General features: G+C 47.5%; 1 protein-coding gene across 2 annotated transcripts in view; it reads right to left on the bottom strand.

Annotated features, from left to right (window-relative positions):
* Positions 1-595: 595 nt before the first annotated feature.
* LOC119436486 (uncharacterized) overlaps positions 596-16566 on the bottom strand; it is a 190806-nt gene continuing 174835 nt past the window's right edge. For both annotated transcript variants that reach the window (XM_049658135.1, XM_037703344.2), the window contains exon 5: positions 596-14042. In XM_049658135.1, coding sequence (XP_049514092.1) covers positions 13807-14042 — 236 coding nt within the window. In that variant the 3' untranslated portion in view covers positions 596-13806. The remainder of the gene's footprint in view (positions 14043-16566) is intronic.

Here is a 16566-nt window from a genome sequence, read left to right as displayed (position 1 = left end):
CGAAGCTCTCTACCTCCTATTTTTATGCGCACGTCAGTGTTTATTGCCTCCTGTCTTGTAACGTGTTGGGCAGGGTTTGATATGCGTTACCTAGCCTATGCTCTAGGTTGATGGCGGTGAGCCTGATCTGACGAAAACGGCTGGGCCTGTATTTGCCGCATAATTACGCCGCGAATGTGCCGTCATCGTAATCCGCCCGAAGGCTCGGAACGGTCAGGTATGTGACCTTTTTCGCTCGTACTTGTGTTATATAGGACATAAAAAAGCCATCTTGCGAAGCCCTCCTGAGCACGCAGCTTAGTCCTAGTAGACCCTTTTCAGAAAAGTTGAGTTGGCTTTTTAGCATTGCAGCGGAGCCCATAACATGACATCCATGCATGTTGCTAAAGCAGGAGATGTGGGCGGGTGCCTGAGGCGAATGGTGGCAAGTGTAAAAAAGAAATTTCGAGCACTACTGCACACGAGGAAAGCGTACAAGATGCTTGAACAATCGTCACTTGAATGAAATGCTCACTGCCACTTAAACTTTTTTTTTTATCGATGACGCTTCGCGGGAAAGCTGTCTTAGCGTTTTTGAAAGGGGTCTGCCTGTAATCTAAATATTTCACACGTTGAAAATGTAAATGATTGAATAATGGCTGACTGGTTGTAAAGTGTATGGTTGAATAAGACATTCGCAGAGGCTAGTCATTCGGCGTAACACACATCGTTTATATCGTGGCTTCTACAGATTCCCGGTAAAAAGTAGACACACAACCTCAAGAAAGGTTCATGGTTGGCACATGGGAACACTTGACAACCAAATATCGTTTCTTGAGAATTTGTTGTGAACAACAAGCATGTTCTGCGAGCAGAAGCCTCCCGTGCAGATATATTTGCATAACAAGCATGCTGAAGCTTTCACGCATCACACGACAACAACACCGGGAGCATTTTTCTGCTACTATTCGGGGCGAACATATGGGAAGCAGGAGTTTTTCTTACATGGACCTCCTTAAAGGAAATGCATAGGAAACTGATAGTGAACTAGGAGGCTCTTTGGTAAAGATTTGTCAACTACGAGGCGTCATACCAGAGTGATTTTTCTATTTGTTGAAATGGTGAAAACTTCGTTGCAGGGGAGTGAAGACTGTGAGTCGCAGCTGAGAATACGTTCTGTTCGCATGAGCACAACTGATGAAATTATCCTTTTGCATACTGTTAGCCTTCGCTTCACTGCAGTAAAGTTTCCCCATGCACGTGCAGTTGTGTATCTGTACAATATTTTGTACCAGCAACATGTTACATCGAACTGCCAAGTGCTAAAGAAAGGACAAGGAGAGATGAAACCAGATAGCGTGGAAAGGGCACGCATATTTCGCTTTATCTCAGTGCCTTACTGAAATCATAATTTCACACTGTTCTTATCAAACACCATGGCTGACTCGTTCAAAATCGCCTTTAAGTGGGCGGTAGGCACAGAAAATTAGGCCTTGGAATCGGCTGTTATTGTGTGAGTATACTGTGGATGTCTTTTCTCGTCGTCATTAACCCAATAAAAAAAGTTTACTTCGATTTAGGAGCGTATTTAAGAACCCCAGAGGTTCCAAATTAATCCGGAGTCCTCCCTAGTGACAACGGCGTCCCGGTATTGCTTTTGAACGTTAAACTCAATCGAACACGCTTGTCATTAGGTGTCACAAGTCAGCATTATCAGCCGTTGGGACACCTATGCGAGTTTTTCCTGATCCGTGCGATGACGGGATGCGTTCGGTAGTTATACATTTCTTTTAGCTGCTCTGCGTTAACTACTCAACGTTATGCCTGCAAGCTATTCCGTGCGCTGGTCGGCATGTTCGTGCAACAAGACGTTCCTCGGAGCAAGTTTTAATGCACAGAATAGGACTACGGGACACAACTTGCACCTTTCTTTCTTGTTTACATAAAGAAAGACAATCATCTGCGCTTGCGCGTGGCCCGTATTTATACTCGGCTCGGCCATTGCTTTTCCCTACTGTCAGTGCAGTTTCGCCGGCAATTCTTGCACCTTGCACTTCGTGCGTATGCCTCCTCACTGATCTACTTGAAATCGTATGCTAGTTGACTGGTTGACAAAGGCGTATGAAACATCACCGCCAGCCGCCAGAGTAAATCAAGGTCTGCGAATTGGGCGTTCTTTAAGCACATGTTCATAAGGATCCGAAAGGTTGCGCCTAGTGCCATGCATGAAAAACAAAACACCGTACAATGTAAATGCATCTTGCACTGCCCCGAGGGTAAGTTTCGGCGTTTCAGTAGCGTTTCCCCCCTTGCTCCTTGTTATAGGCATCTTTCTACAATTTGTAAGCTTGCGTTTTCGATCACTAAGTCTTTTCAGGTCGAGTGTAATTTTGAGTCACCCATAATGTGGGGCTAACTAGCGCTATCCCGACAGAGTAATTACCTTTAACAGAGCGCAACTCTCGCTGGCGTCCTTAAGCTCTTGAATTGTATCGCGAGAATTTTGTTCACCCCTCGACACACCATAAAAGCAAGAACGGGATCACAGGTTTTTCAATGTAAAAAGTTGGGCTCCAACATATTAGCCATGACTGACGCATGGAACTCGGTGCTTGGTCTACATCTCCCTAAGAAGGGGATGACAGGCAAAAACCATCTCCGCGGCGGCAATCTCGACTAGCACTCGGTGCTGTCACGCCACAGCGAATATGTCTGCGGAGAATTTGCAAATAAGGTTGGTGACATGAACGCTTGCAAGTTCAGGCTATGTATTATTCACGAATTGCGCAGAACGTCGCCAGTGGCGGCGGCAAAATGGTGAACCACAGGCCAATCAACACGCTGCCATTGCCAATGATTGGCGTCACTCTTTGCGATTGTGCACAGAACCTTCGCTTGCGAAGGATAGCATAGGACGTTGCATCTTCCTTAGCAGCATGTGCATGACTTGCTCGGTGTTTTTATTTCTATGTAAGGACTTTTTTTTTCTTTGTGTGTGTGTGTACATGTCTTCGCAGTTATTTCGCGTTGAGTCATAACGTGTCTTAAGGTAATAAATTAGCAGTAAACGACACCACAGTAGCGAGTGATGCCTAGCTGCCCACACGAAAGCGATATTTGCTGACCACACAAACACGCGCACTCATAGGCAGAAGGTCAGAACGCAAATGAGCAAGCTTAACGCTGAAAGCACTGGTATTCGGTCTGGTGTTGAGTTTAGGTTTTATGGTAGAGGATACGAGGACGAACACGGTGTCGTGTACGCTCTCTCGCCGCGCCACGAACGAGAATGAAAAATAAATACATCATACCAGACTGCTGTTACCGCTTAGTGATCAGCAGGCTGTTTAATACAATAAAAGTGTTGCATAACAGGCGTTCCTTGGCTGGCCGTGGTAGACAATCGCACGCGTATGCTTGTGCCAGCTGCACGGTTTTCCCATAGCCGCCGCTTTTCAGCGTTCTCCTTCCTTGGTGGCGCTTTTCAAGTGTAGAGCTATGTATGCCGACAAACTCTTCTCGGCACTCACCGCGCAAAACGAGGGCATTTTTTTTTCTTCGCATATAGTAATGCGTCAATATGCAATACATCTAGCAGTACGTATTTGGTAGGTCTGGACAAAAGACCGATTGAGCTTGCGATCAATCGACTAATGCTTTATTAGCGGTTGTATTTTTTTAAACAAACGAAACAGTCAAAATCACGTTAAGGAGTCTGCTCACGGTTGTCTAAATATAGTTTATGTATTGGCAAGGAACTCCGACCTAAACATAATAGGCGCCGGAGAAGAAGAAAAAAAAAGTACACGTTCTCAGTCGAGAACGAGAAGGCAACTAAACCCTACCGCTGTGATCAAGCGGCTTATCACTTGTGCATGTTTGGTGTGACTTAGAGTCCACAGTGTGAATGTTATAGCAGGTAAGACAACCGTATAGGGCGGAATGCGTGCTCTTATTCTTTTATATAAATTTTCTGTGGGTCGGGACAGCCACTTAGTATACTAATTAATCGACTGCGGTCTGGTAATCAACACGGGTAAAACTTTTCGTCAGTGCCTATTCTTATTTGGTTTATCGGCGTCCGCTTGGCAAACGTGTGCAGCGATGTTAATTCTCCGCGATAATATTGAATTGACGCCGGTACGTGGATATCGCATAGAGGAGGAGCACCCGTTGCTCATGCGTTGTGCAAGGTGGTGTGCGGGAAATTGCGTTGCGGATTATTAGTGAGGAGTTGGGGTGGGAAGGATTTAGCGAGCTATATGATTCACTTGTCGGGGGGTGAGACACATGTCGGTAGAAATGCCCAAATCAAAGGTGGTACCAGAGAAAGAATGGTAGAACACACCGCACAATTCCCAATCCAAAAACACATTTGTCCTAAAAAAAATAGGAAATTGCACTTGCCGTTATGCAAGAGCTCTTTCTGCGTTTTCTGAAAACAAACATACTAAAGGCACTGATTTCTCGAATCCCGACGCCATAATATAGAAACGTAAGGAAGAAACAAGAAGGTGAGGTGAAACTAGAATTTCACTAAATCAAGCTAAACCAAACTACTAATTAAAGTCAGCCCGAAAACGTTCGAGCTAACTACGCTAAAATAAACCTAATAAATTAAAACAAAACTGGAAGTAAAGCAACGCCTACGTGTCTAATGTCATGAAACAGGGAATCGCAGGCTAAGAAGCATTTTGCACTAGCTCGTACGCTTTCTTGACAACGTTCACAAACCTTCAATTGGAGCGGACGTCGCCAGAATCACGCTGGAATTTCGCGTCAGGTTCTTCAACCGTCAAGTTATGCTCATGTTGCACACTGATCAAAAGTAAAGCGAGGATCGCATGAAGTTTCATTGACATCGGCGAGAGAGCATGCGCAGGTGATGATTTTCCTGTACTTGAAAGGAACAGCTGCGAGAGCGCCCTCAGACGGCGATCGACGCCACATATTTGTCTAAGGTGAAGAGAGCGGCGGACGTCAAATGGAACGAAATACAAGCCCGCCGCTGCTGCTGTTGCGCGCGATAGAAACAAACGTATGCGAATGTGACTTCGATGTTGTAGAAGCATGGCTGTCTTTGAAAGTCAGCACTGTAGCTGTATGCTCGTGACTGTGTCATTGAATGCTATTCGTTGTGACCCTGCGGGAAAATGTTTTTCTTCTTCTCTCTCTCTTTTTTTTCGATGTACGCATTATACACAACGTAGCAGCACCACATTGTCGAAATTAAAGCAAGAGCACGAGTGTAACCCGCATCACACCAAATATGTGAAGATAATTTTTTTTTTACTTTTAGCACAATGCAGTGAAACTCATCGTATGTCGTATGACGCACGTTGTTCTCCTAAAATAGCCAAACATATTTACTGATTTTAAGATTCTTTGGTGCCAAATAATGCGTCAACCTTTGCAGCGACCACTTAGTTCGTCTAAAGGGATCTAAACATTTAACATTTGATGCATTACATCCGTGTACTAGGAAGATAAAAATGGCACACACAAAAAAGAAAGTGAGGGGGGGGGGGGGACGACAAGCTAAAAAGGTGCCTCTTAAATGAGCAGACTGTCGGTGGCGGTTCTAAATATCACGGGAATTGAGTTTCGCAGTAGCAGTGGATGCTGACGGCGACCAAAGTTTTCGGGCTCTTTAACTATTCTTTAAATCACGTATCAAGGCATGCTCACTGCAGATCGACAGTAAGGAAAGCAAACACTCAAGTTTGCCGCAGGGCCAGACTAATTATGCCCTGGTGGAAAGAAAGATAGCCATGGCTTTCGCCTTCTAGAAATGGTGATTTTCTGTGGCAACTTGGGAAGGCTGAAAATAAGTGAAGTTCAGCATCGGAACTTCCATGCTAGCTTGTCTTGTGAGCGGGCAAGTTGGGTGCTGAAGATGCGCCCAGTGCCGGTGCCGAATTTAGGGAACTGACGAAGGACAGCTGAGGTGGTTGCGAAAAACAAAGCGATACGTAACTAATTGCCATGTTAGCTACGTCCAGCAAAGAGCGCTAGGTGATCAGTTCGAAGAAAAATAACCGAGTGGGAAGAGCACAAATACAGCGTTGTAAAAGCAGAGGAAGTCCAAGGAATAACAAGAGTAAGCGAAAAACCTTGTGAACAGAACCCAGTCAGGCGAGGCTCACTAACTGACACATGGACGAAGGCGAACGCATGTTTTGTGCTCATGAAATGCTGAGAAGTGTTTTGACATATATGACCACAAACTATAATAAAGTTAAGGCCTTTAAGAATAGTCGTTGGTATACGTTTAACACTTCAATAAATACCATTTACCCCGTCAATCAACATTACTTTTGTTTGGGCCAAATATACGCAGAAATTTGATGAATCCTTCATGTTCCTCGAACTGTGTTAAGGGGGTCTTGTGTAGTTTTAAACACAACAAAGGTTGTAGATATGTGGACAAAGCATTTATTACGAAGAGTTGTATTATGGTCTCTATAGCTGCAATCTGTACACGAAGCAATGTTGCCAGTATTTTAGCGACGCCTATGCAGCTGCGTCCGGATTATTACTCCGTGACAATACCGTGCATGTGCTGGCGTGTTGATCCGGTTCTCCAAGCTGAGCGAGCGATTTCGCTGCGCTACGGTTGCAATAACTGTCTCGATCACTCAGCAACCCCGCTGCTTTGCTTGGCAGTGCTTTGGGCGCTGACCGCTCGGGCATTCCAACGTTTGGGGCGCCTGTTACAGGATCGTGAGAGAACGATAACGCCTTGCGGCCTTGCTTTGCTCGCGCTGTTATTGCCTCATGTATATAGTTCATAATTTGTTCTAGAGGCGAGGCATCTCGCTTTCACGTCATCAATGTCTTTTTTTTTCAATTTCTCTTGCCTAAGCAAAAAGAAAAAAAAGATAAAGTACGCAGGCTACCCAGAAAGCAGCTCGAAGCATGCGCAAAACGCCAGCAGCAGCGCCGACAGTATACACACAGCATCTTAGGCGCACGATGGATGCGCGTACACGAGCACGGACTAGACCGGACCGCAAGCAGTGGGTGCGGGTTAGCCGGCAATCTACCAGCGAATGACCGCCCGTGCTGGGGACCACTTTTCTCGGAGAACTCGACAACACATACAACAAATTGTAGTGCGCGCTTCACTCAGTTTCGTGGCGCAGCTTCCGCCGCTCGGAGCTTTTGTTAACGCCAGGCTGGCATGTAGCGAACAATCCCACCCATAGACACGCTGCATAAACTGAAAACCGAATAGCAGGCTCGTGCGAAGCTGCACATGTTGAATCTCTGCGCGACGTCGTGTGTTCTCTTCGATTACCCGAGGTTCAACTAGTCCTCCCTTTAATCTGCGTGTGGGTGAGCTTAATGTTTAGCTGTATAGCGCTGTAACTACGACGAAATTTCCTTCCGTAATCGTTGTGTGAGCAAATAAAATCAACGAAAGATGTCGTGCCTGCTGCCTTTCGACAGTAGCCGTTGAAGTATGTTATGCTTAAATGTCTCGGAGGACGCACGTGAGAAAAGCGGGGCGGAGCTGCCAGCGGCCAGACGCCTGCTGCTGGCCTCCGGCGCACGAGGCTCTCTCTTAGTGTCCCCTATACAGAAACACTAGGCTCTCTCTAAGCGGAGCGTGGTCTGTGTGCACACGTGCGTGGGCTTTAAACAATACGGCTAAGTTGCCCTGGGTGCGCCACGCGGATGGCAAGGCTATATGGTGTGCGGGGAAGCGCCATTCTCAGCACCACCATGCACTGCGTTGGGAGCGCGCGAATAATCCATGAGGTGGAGGAGAAATAAGACGGGGGCGATGGTTGAACGCGGGATATGTGCGCACAAGAGGGACATACGCTGGCCAAAAGCACGTCGAACGCGAACAACGCCGCCCAACGTAACGGGGTTAGCCACTAAAAATTCAAGAATGGCAACCCTCGAAGACGGCGACAAGGCTTGTACGACACGTTATGGACAGTAAAACGTCAGGCACAAGTTTGAACGTAATGCAACGCATTCATGAAACCCCAATCATTTTCCTTCCAAGTTTGTTCAGCTTTTATTCACGTAAGGCATCTCAGTTTGAGAGGGTTTATGCTAGTGTGTTCTTCGGGCAGAGTCAATGCCGCTTTTTTTTTTTTCACTAGAACTTAAGGCAGGCCTTTATCTAGCGCAATAAATGTGACAGGCTCACAGGGGTTACTATGAGAGCAATACTGACTATTTAACGTGTAGTCTTAAAGAAAGCCAACAACTGCCGGAAAGCAACATCTACGTGGACAAGCACTACACGTATTCGCTGCAACACATTGAACAGAAGACACTAACACGAAGAGTAATTGCACGTGCACACTAAAGCTATTCATACTACGCAGCTATGCGAGAACACACATTTAGGAGATTACACTATTGAAAGAGTATACATAACACAACTAGCGTTGTCAACAACCAATATCGATGTCTGCATGTGCTGTCTTCATGTGCCGGCGTGTCGGTTATGTATAGAATTCATTGGCTGTGCTGGTTGTCTCAAATGTGAGCTGTTACGTGTGAGAATGTGTCTTATGAGCACGTGTGCTGAATCACAGACAAAGTAACGGTACGTTGCGGTCACTTTCGCACGCAAAGTCAGACGGTGTGGAAACTCGCTCGTAAGTGAACTTATAAGGTCCAGTATTCTATGCTGCAGCGCTCACAAGTACATCATAGGTCAAGTTTCATTTGTTGCATGAAGACATGCAAACTATCTCCAATTAAAACGTGCGTGCGTATGTATCCAATTTAAACGAACAAACAGACAAACAAACAAACAAACAAACAGACAAAAAAAAAACATCATAAGGTTGTTACTGTGGGCACTTAATTCTTGCTTTTTTTTTCAAGTTGGGAACTAACTGTTCTTCGAGAATAATGGCGCCAAAAAAATTGACGACAAAACTACTTTTCGTCAGTAGCTTTCTAAATTTGGCGAGGTCTCACATTGAATACTTTGCTGCTCTTAAAATGCGCAACGGCGTTGTCCTGAGAATGCTTGGTTAATGGTAGCAATGACTACCGAAGGGGGGGAGTCAAGTTCTCTCGTTGCTGCGACCTTCGTGGCAGAGGGCCGACGCGCTAGGCGCGTAACACAGCGAAACAGTGACTTTCACCAAATACAGGCTTCGCCCACGGCTAACTTAAGGCCCGTCATTAGGGGTTTGTCGACTATCACCAAGAAAACCCCGCCAGAACAGCACACCGACTTCCGCAATTATAGTTTTCACACAAGCTCGTTTTTCATTCATCTGTACAGAAAACCCACCAGAGCACGTTCCCTGCACAGCCGACGTCTCGTGTTCTGTCCTCCTTATGGCTTCGTGAAATCTCATACGTCCGGACAGATGCACTACCATAATGCAAAGGCGCCGCTTCGGCTGCAAGCAACATCATAGACGTAACGGCAGCGCTCAGGCGTTAAAGGTTGTAGTAGCAGTTTTGGGAGCTGGAGTTTGGCCAGATAGTGAACGCACTTGAAAATTCAGGAATCGTGTCCTAACTGTGTGCATAGAACAAATACTGTCGTTAACTGAGTCGCACTGTACACAAACGGGGGCGGGGAGTGCCGCGCGTGCTCGGCAGTGTGTCCATTTCTTTGTGTACAGTTCAGTAGACAAGCATGCGTTTATGCCGTATTTGCTAAGGGCGTCCCGTCCTTCTGAAACCGTAGCGATCACGGGTTCGTGCGCCTGCAAACGCGGCACACGTCGCTGGTCGCCATTAGGAGACACGCGTTTGCCGGCGGCCCATGGCGTGTCAACAAGAACGCTCCTTCTGTTTTCAGCGGCGTCGTTGTAGCTGCAATTTGACGGGCCTTCCGGGCGCCGGCGAGCTGCACACCGTTTAGTGGTGACGGGGTATGCGCCTCAATTTCTGCGTCGCCCTTGGCGATGAGGGGGCGCCCGTTGACTGCGCCGCACGAACCTGTAGCCGAGCACCGTGCGCGGCTGCCGTGGGGTAGTTGCTGTTCTCGTTGTTGTTCCATTGAGCGCGCGAGGGCATAATTAACCTTGGCTCTAAACAATATGCCCTCCCACTTCGCCTCACCTTTTCTCTTTTACGTACATCGTTGATGTTGGCAGTCTATTGAGGCACCGATCGAAGAGGATTAGAGAGGAGACAAAAATAACCGGTCATCTTGTCGATCGAGTCTCAATCGAATTACATGAGGCGGTGACTCCGAGAGGAAGGGAAACGCGGTTCTAGCGTTGTCCGGACCATTGCTGACTGGTGAGTCAATCGACACTGCACTCACTCGCCGGTTCCGTTGGTACTGCCTCGCTTTTCGTTGACCGAGGTGCTCTCTCTTCAGTCTCTCTCTCTCTCTTTCCTTTTTTTATTTCGGTAGTCACCAAGAAAGCTCAACAGAGACGTGCATCTAAATGAACGCCGTCCACATCGCCGGCGAAGACGACTGCGTCTGAACGGTGAAGACGAAGAAAGTCACAGCACCAGAAGGGCCACCTGTGGCCCATAGCTGTGAAAGTAAGAAAATAACGTTCAAAGTTTCTGTCAAAATGAAGACGAGGAACGTACTCCAAAAGCAAACAATATTAAGGCAGCGTTTCAATGTATGTGTTGCATTTTGGACTGATGGGTGTTGTGAACTTGTGTGTATATTTACACTCAGCGCTGCAAAATTAGCCTCGAAAAAAAAAAATTCCAGCACCACCACTCACTATCACGTTTCCAACTGCGCCAAAGTTACGCCTGAAAGCGTAATGTTCAAATGAAAATCCTCGCAGTGCTTGATGCACTGACTTCCACTGAATTTCTTGCAGCGATATTTTTTTTTTAAATTTAAAACAACTCGTGGTATAAACAAGCACCATGCCTTAATAGTGAACCAACGAAGATGCCTGCGTTCTGGGCTGGTTAACCTTTGAGGAAACAACGACGAAAACAGCAGCAACAACAAAAAATAACAGCACCGGGTAACAGTGAATTGTATCAAGTGCCAAACAACGAGGGGGTGTGGTATCGCAGTGTGTGTGTTATAGTATGTCATGTTCTGTTTCCGCCTCTTCGTGCGTTTCGCAAGGCCCGAGTGGCCAGAGGCGCGCGCGCGCCTTGCATGTGTCATAAAATACGCGGCGCGACACAAGGGGCTGCTCAGCCATGTCCCTAGCTCAACGTGCAACGATTACAAAAATCACAATCCGGCACACCGGCGAACACATATGTTACAAGAAGCCTTGTAAGCCCGGTATCACATGGAGACATCAATGTATGTATACAAACAGCGTGACAAGGCATGCCATGCAAACTGCGCTCTTCTCTTCTTTTAAAACAGCGCTCGTTGACACGTTGTGATATGTACGTACGACACACAGATAGCATTTATAGAGAGGAACGAAAACAGCTCTTCGTCTCTCTGCACCGTATACATACACATCATTCGAGGGGAAAAAAACAGCAAACCCGTTATATGCAGTGTAGCTAATGCCAACAACGCGACATCTACATGATCGATTCAAAGTGGATCCAATGCGGTAGACTAACGGCAAACAGCTAAACACATTTTTTTTTCTTGCGTTGTACTGGTAACTAGCGCAGCGGCAGCACAGACGTTAGTCGCTAAGACTATAGCAGGTAAAATGTTTCCGCGTGGTTGGAGCACCCATTTCAATCAGACGTCACTCTACGATTATAGGTGTGCGACTATCGCAGTTCTACGAGGTTTTCTTTTTAGAACCTGATGCCGTCCCATAAATTTAGTCGCGCGTGCCTATAAAGTGCAGCTAGTTAGCTCGTTTACTGTTCCGAAAATCAATTAACTCGTGTGGAACGCTCGAATTTGTACAAGGTCGACAACCAGCGCGGTTTGCAGGCTTGGCCGGGTCTTGCCCTCCAGGCACTGTCGCGCCACCCCTTCTGCACAGCTCGAGAAAAATGTTCTCCATTCAATCTCCCCCCCCCCCCCCCCCCCTCTACGCTTTCTTATTCCATCTAATGGCTGACAGCAGCATTAGCTTTGAATTGCCATGTAAACAGAATCGTTCCCTTTTGGCATTTTCCACCAACCTCGCTCACACACGTTGAACTTTATTGATATCCTAACAGCACGTTGCAACCATATGTTCTGCAATGTCCTGCTACGCGGATAACTCTAATTGGCAGTATCTTTTTTTTTATTGACTACCGTTTATCCAAATGCAGGGAATGCCACTTTCTGGCGTTTGTCCCACGCTGCGTGGACGCGAACGCTAAAACAATTTCTTTTTGTTCTTTCACGAGCGCCCGGCCCGCTTCTGCAGAAGGTTGCCGACCCTTGTCTCTCTCAGTGACCCCGCGTGTTTTTATAATACACACGGCTCCGCCCTAGCGTCTCTCCACGCCAGCGCGGCACCAGTTTCTTTTCTTTTTTTTTCTCCGCAGACCACGGGAAAACGTAGCTCGGGGAAAAAAGAATCCTGTCCTCAGAAACCTATACAGCGGCAGTCTAGCAACACCGCGCAGGTGCGCGCGACAAGACAACGCAGTCACTTCGCGACTCACAAAAACACGCCGTTTCAACCAGTTCGCCCAGGGTACGGTTCCACGCAGCCCGAACGCCTCGTGCGTAACTGCGGTGGAGGTGCGGTGAAAAAAGACGCACGTCGTCGTCTTCCGCGCGCGGCGCGTATTTTTTCTTTCCCTGTTCGTGTTTTTCTCTCCTCATCGGCGTGCAATATACGACTATACCGAAGTTGAATATGCCCGTGGCAAACTGGTTGCGTTCACTAGGTACGCTAAAATTGGCCCTCGAGTAAGTTAATTTGCGCGCATTACACAGGACGCGTAAGCTCATCGTTGCTGAGAACCGCTGGAGCGACAGTGAGTTTTCGTGCGTGTATGTGTACGTCAAGCGGCACCGTATGCAGTGAGTGAGTTCACAGACAGGCGAGGAAGTTTTTCCAGACGCCGAGTTCAGTCGGCTGACACGTCGTCACCCGAGCGGTCGTAATCCGTCGATGGGGGAAAATAACTAGATGGTTCCTTGATGGGGGAGGAGGGGGGAGAGAGGGGCGCCGTGGCGCTCGGTCGCTAATGGATGTCTTAATGACCGCGGTAACGACGAACCAGGTGTGCGCCTCTTTGGTCGCGAGACAGTTTTTCACTTTTGCACCGAGAAACGACACGGACGCACGTCGACAACTCCTACACCCGGTAAATCTGGCGCGGCTCACATACATCGGCGCCGGCCACCAAGCCAACGACGTTACCGCGACAACAGAAGCAAAGAAAGAGGAACCTGCGAATCAAGCGTGTTTGCGGCAACAAAGGAAACGTGGTTTGGGAATGGTTACTTGTCGGTCGATCAATTAAGTCAATAAGTGCGCGCACGTGAGCGTTGCAATTGAGCCCGTGTCACTGTGACATGACGCGTCACCGGTGGCGATGGTTCGCTTGCCGTGCGGACCTGAATGGCGTCGTGCTACCACTGGCTAACCATACAGCGACAGGCGCTCTGCGCGCGTTCAGTGCACGCCCAGATACCACTAGGCTAAAGCCATTTGTGGGAGCTCTTTTTCCGCCAAGCGTTCCTTGGCAATGTTCATTGCAAAACAAACAGCAAGCGTTAACAAAGTGCCGAATTGGAGGGAAAAGAAGGATGCTGGACTTGTTAGGCTTTGTTTTTTCTTTAGCCCGGGTGACGGTAAAGGTTGCGTTTGCGCTTAGGCTAGGGGCGACCGAAAGGCGCGGAGTGCGAGCGTGCGTCAAAGCAGCGCGATGCGACCGCGGCCAGTGCCGCGGTCCGTTTCGCGCGGCGGTGTGGATACAGAAGCGCGGCAGCAGCGATAGGCTGATGCAACCAGCGGCAAGCGTCCGGTGCCACTAGGTCCGGGAGATGTCTTCGTGGCAGACCTCCATGTAGCTCGGGTCCCGGAGCACGCACTTGATCATATCCTTGAGCATGTTGTAGCGCGGTATGAAAGGGTACACCTTAGCGTCCGTGTAGGCAATCTGCAGTCCGTGCACGATGCCTCGGAGATTGCTGTACTTCTTCAGCAGGCGGTACAGGTCGTTGATGGTTTGTGCGTTCTCCTCCTCGATCTCCTGCACCGTCATACCTGCGAGAGGACACAATAAGGTGTCAGATGAAAGGTCTGGATTTGCATGTTGTCATCGTCGGTGGTATTATTCGAAATGTATGCGTTGGTGACAGCCGTACAGGCGCGTGCTGGAAACAGCCTCGCATACAGTCGTGAAGACAAGTCTCACGTATATACTAAAGTATTGTAGCGAAGTGACGCAGCCGTTAACGTTCGGACGCATCAGCTCGCGAGGGAGACGGTGATGAAGGGGGATGAGCTCCCGCAGAGGCAAGCACAGGTCGGCAGGTACGAGGACGACGAGAAGTATGATTCGAAAAACCAGGTTTATTAACTTGGTGTTACTTTAATGTTACACTGCACACCTATTACATACAAAACGATGTCATAGCGGTCGTCGGCGGCCTGCCTAACTGACCTGGGGCGGCTTGCACGAACAGTTTATGACGGAAATAGTAACGAATTTAAGAACGCGTTCTTAAATTCGTTATTATTTTTGTTATTAAATGTTCGCGCAAGCCGCCCCAGGTCTCCCGTGGTAAGTGGCACCGTGGGCGGCTGTCTCCTTGCTCCCTCCGAAAAGACTCGGACCTCCTCCGGTTTTTGCAGCATCCAAGAGACACGCGGACCGTTGGGAGACACAGACCTTTTTGCTAATCGCCTACTCATACCAATCAGGCAAGCCGACGCGATCCAATAGGCGCCACAGTTTAATCGACCAGCCATAGGGAATAAAACCAGTCATGACTGATGGACAGAGCCGAGGGTGAACCGACCGTGACACGTGCACATACTCGTCCCCACAAGGGATCCCTCAAGGCCGGCCGCGTGCAGAATAATGCCCGAGGCACCGTCGCGGTCATTCCCGCGCAAAGGCTCCAGTCGCCCGGGCCGATCGTTTACGTGTTTCCACGTTCCGGACACCGTTCTCTTCCCGGCTCGCCCGCATCGAGGAAGGCCCAATTCACAGTCACAAAAAGAAGAAGAAGAAAAAGAGAGAGAGACCCGCGGCATACTTCTTCGCGACAGTATAATTTCAATACGTACCGCAGACATGACTCGCCCACTTCATTAATGCGTCAGCAGCCCTGTATTCCTTCGCTGGAGTCTCGCAGAAAATTTGGTCGCCTTGAGTTTTTGCCTAACTGTCTTACCGGCAATATTATACTTACCATCCCAGCATGTGTAAAGCCCCACACAACTAGGAAAACTCGTCATGCTCATAATAAGGTACTGGCGCCAATTTTCGCCAATACAAACGTATTTAGGTACAGTTTCTTTCCTAAAACTTTGTTAGAGTGGAATGAATTATCTGAAAGTATCTTCGATGCTAATGATTTTGTGCACGAATTGGAGTGTGACTTTTGGAGCTGTTAAATATACTGTCCAAATGTATGTTATTTACTTTCTGCGGTTCTTTTGAATGCATGGTTTTCTTTTGTTCTTGTTCTCTTTTGTACGACAAAAGTTCCCTCCTGCTTGGACCATAGAAATGGTTCGCAGTATGTATAAAATAAATGACTGAAATAATTGAAATAAATAATAAAGCTACACAGTGGGCGACGAGAATTTGCACACGCATTTTCTGAAGGATAATTTTTCGTTACACGCGTACCAGAAAAGGAAGTAAAAGTCTCCAACCATGCACAACATATATAAAACGGGACTTCGTACGCTGTTGGTGGGGGTTGTATTAAGCAGAATACGAATGGTATAATCTCGCGTGCCAATCCCACATGCCAACAATAGCATTAAGCAAGTTACTTACAGGTTCCATCTGGTTCTAACAACCGGAGCAGTCGTTTTCCAGATTGGTCGTACTTTATATCAGACGCCACGTCGCACCGTGTAACCTCCTGGTTTGTAGTGCCAAATAATAATATTTCAACATTCGTGTCTTCTTTTCTTTTTTTTTTCCTGCTGCTGGGGATCATATAAACTTAAGTGGTAACCAGAAGCAAAATGTCGAGTTGACGAATACGCTTTTGTGTGAATTTCATTTAACGCGGAAGCGATTACATATATAGGTAAACGAATGTGCATCAAAATCGTTCGATCAGCCGGACGACGCCTAAGAAAGATGGCTCTTCGGAGTATTGCAAACTTCTCAAGCATGATGTAACCTTGTCGGAAATTAGTTAGATGCCTTGTTGTCACCACTAGTCGTACGAGGGGTCGTGGGGTCGAATTCACGAAGCTTTTCGTTCGTGTTCTTTGCCATTGGGCGCCTGCCTTCACTAATGGTATGTCAGCGTCAGGATTTATTTGAATTATCTCTTGCGAAGGCCTAAGAGGTTTTTGTGAATATGGGTTATAGTTTTTACGCACGTGCCCTTGGTGCATAAAACTAAATCTCCCAACTTACTGTCAAGATTTAATGGGAAACTCACTGACGTACAGCTCCACGCCATTACAGGCTTACAGTTTTCCATCAGTGAGAAATATTTGAAGAAAAAAAAAAAAGGGGGGGGGGGGCTACCAAAGGCTGTTTCTTGCTTCTTGAGGCGGCGTTTTTTTTTTAAATTTTTATATACCACTGCCG

Source organism: Dermacentor silvarum, chromosome 1, assembly GCF_013339745.2.
Source record: "Dermacentor silvarum isolate Dsil-2018 chromosome 1, BIME_Dsil_1.4, whole genome shotgun sequence".
In the NCBI taxonomy this organism is placed as follows: domain Eukaryota; kingdom Metazoa; phylum Arthropoda; class Arachnida; order Ixodida; family Ixodidae; genus Dermacentor; species Dermacentor silvarum.
Note: the sequence above shows the minus strand (reverse complement) of the source record. Positions and strands in the feature narration are given on the sequence as shown.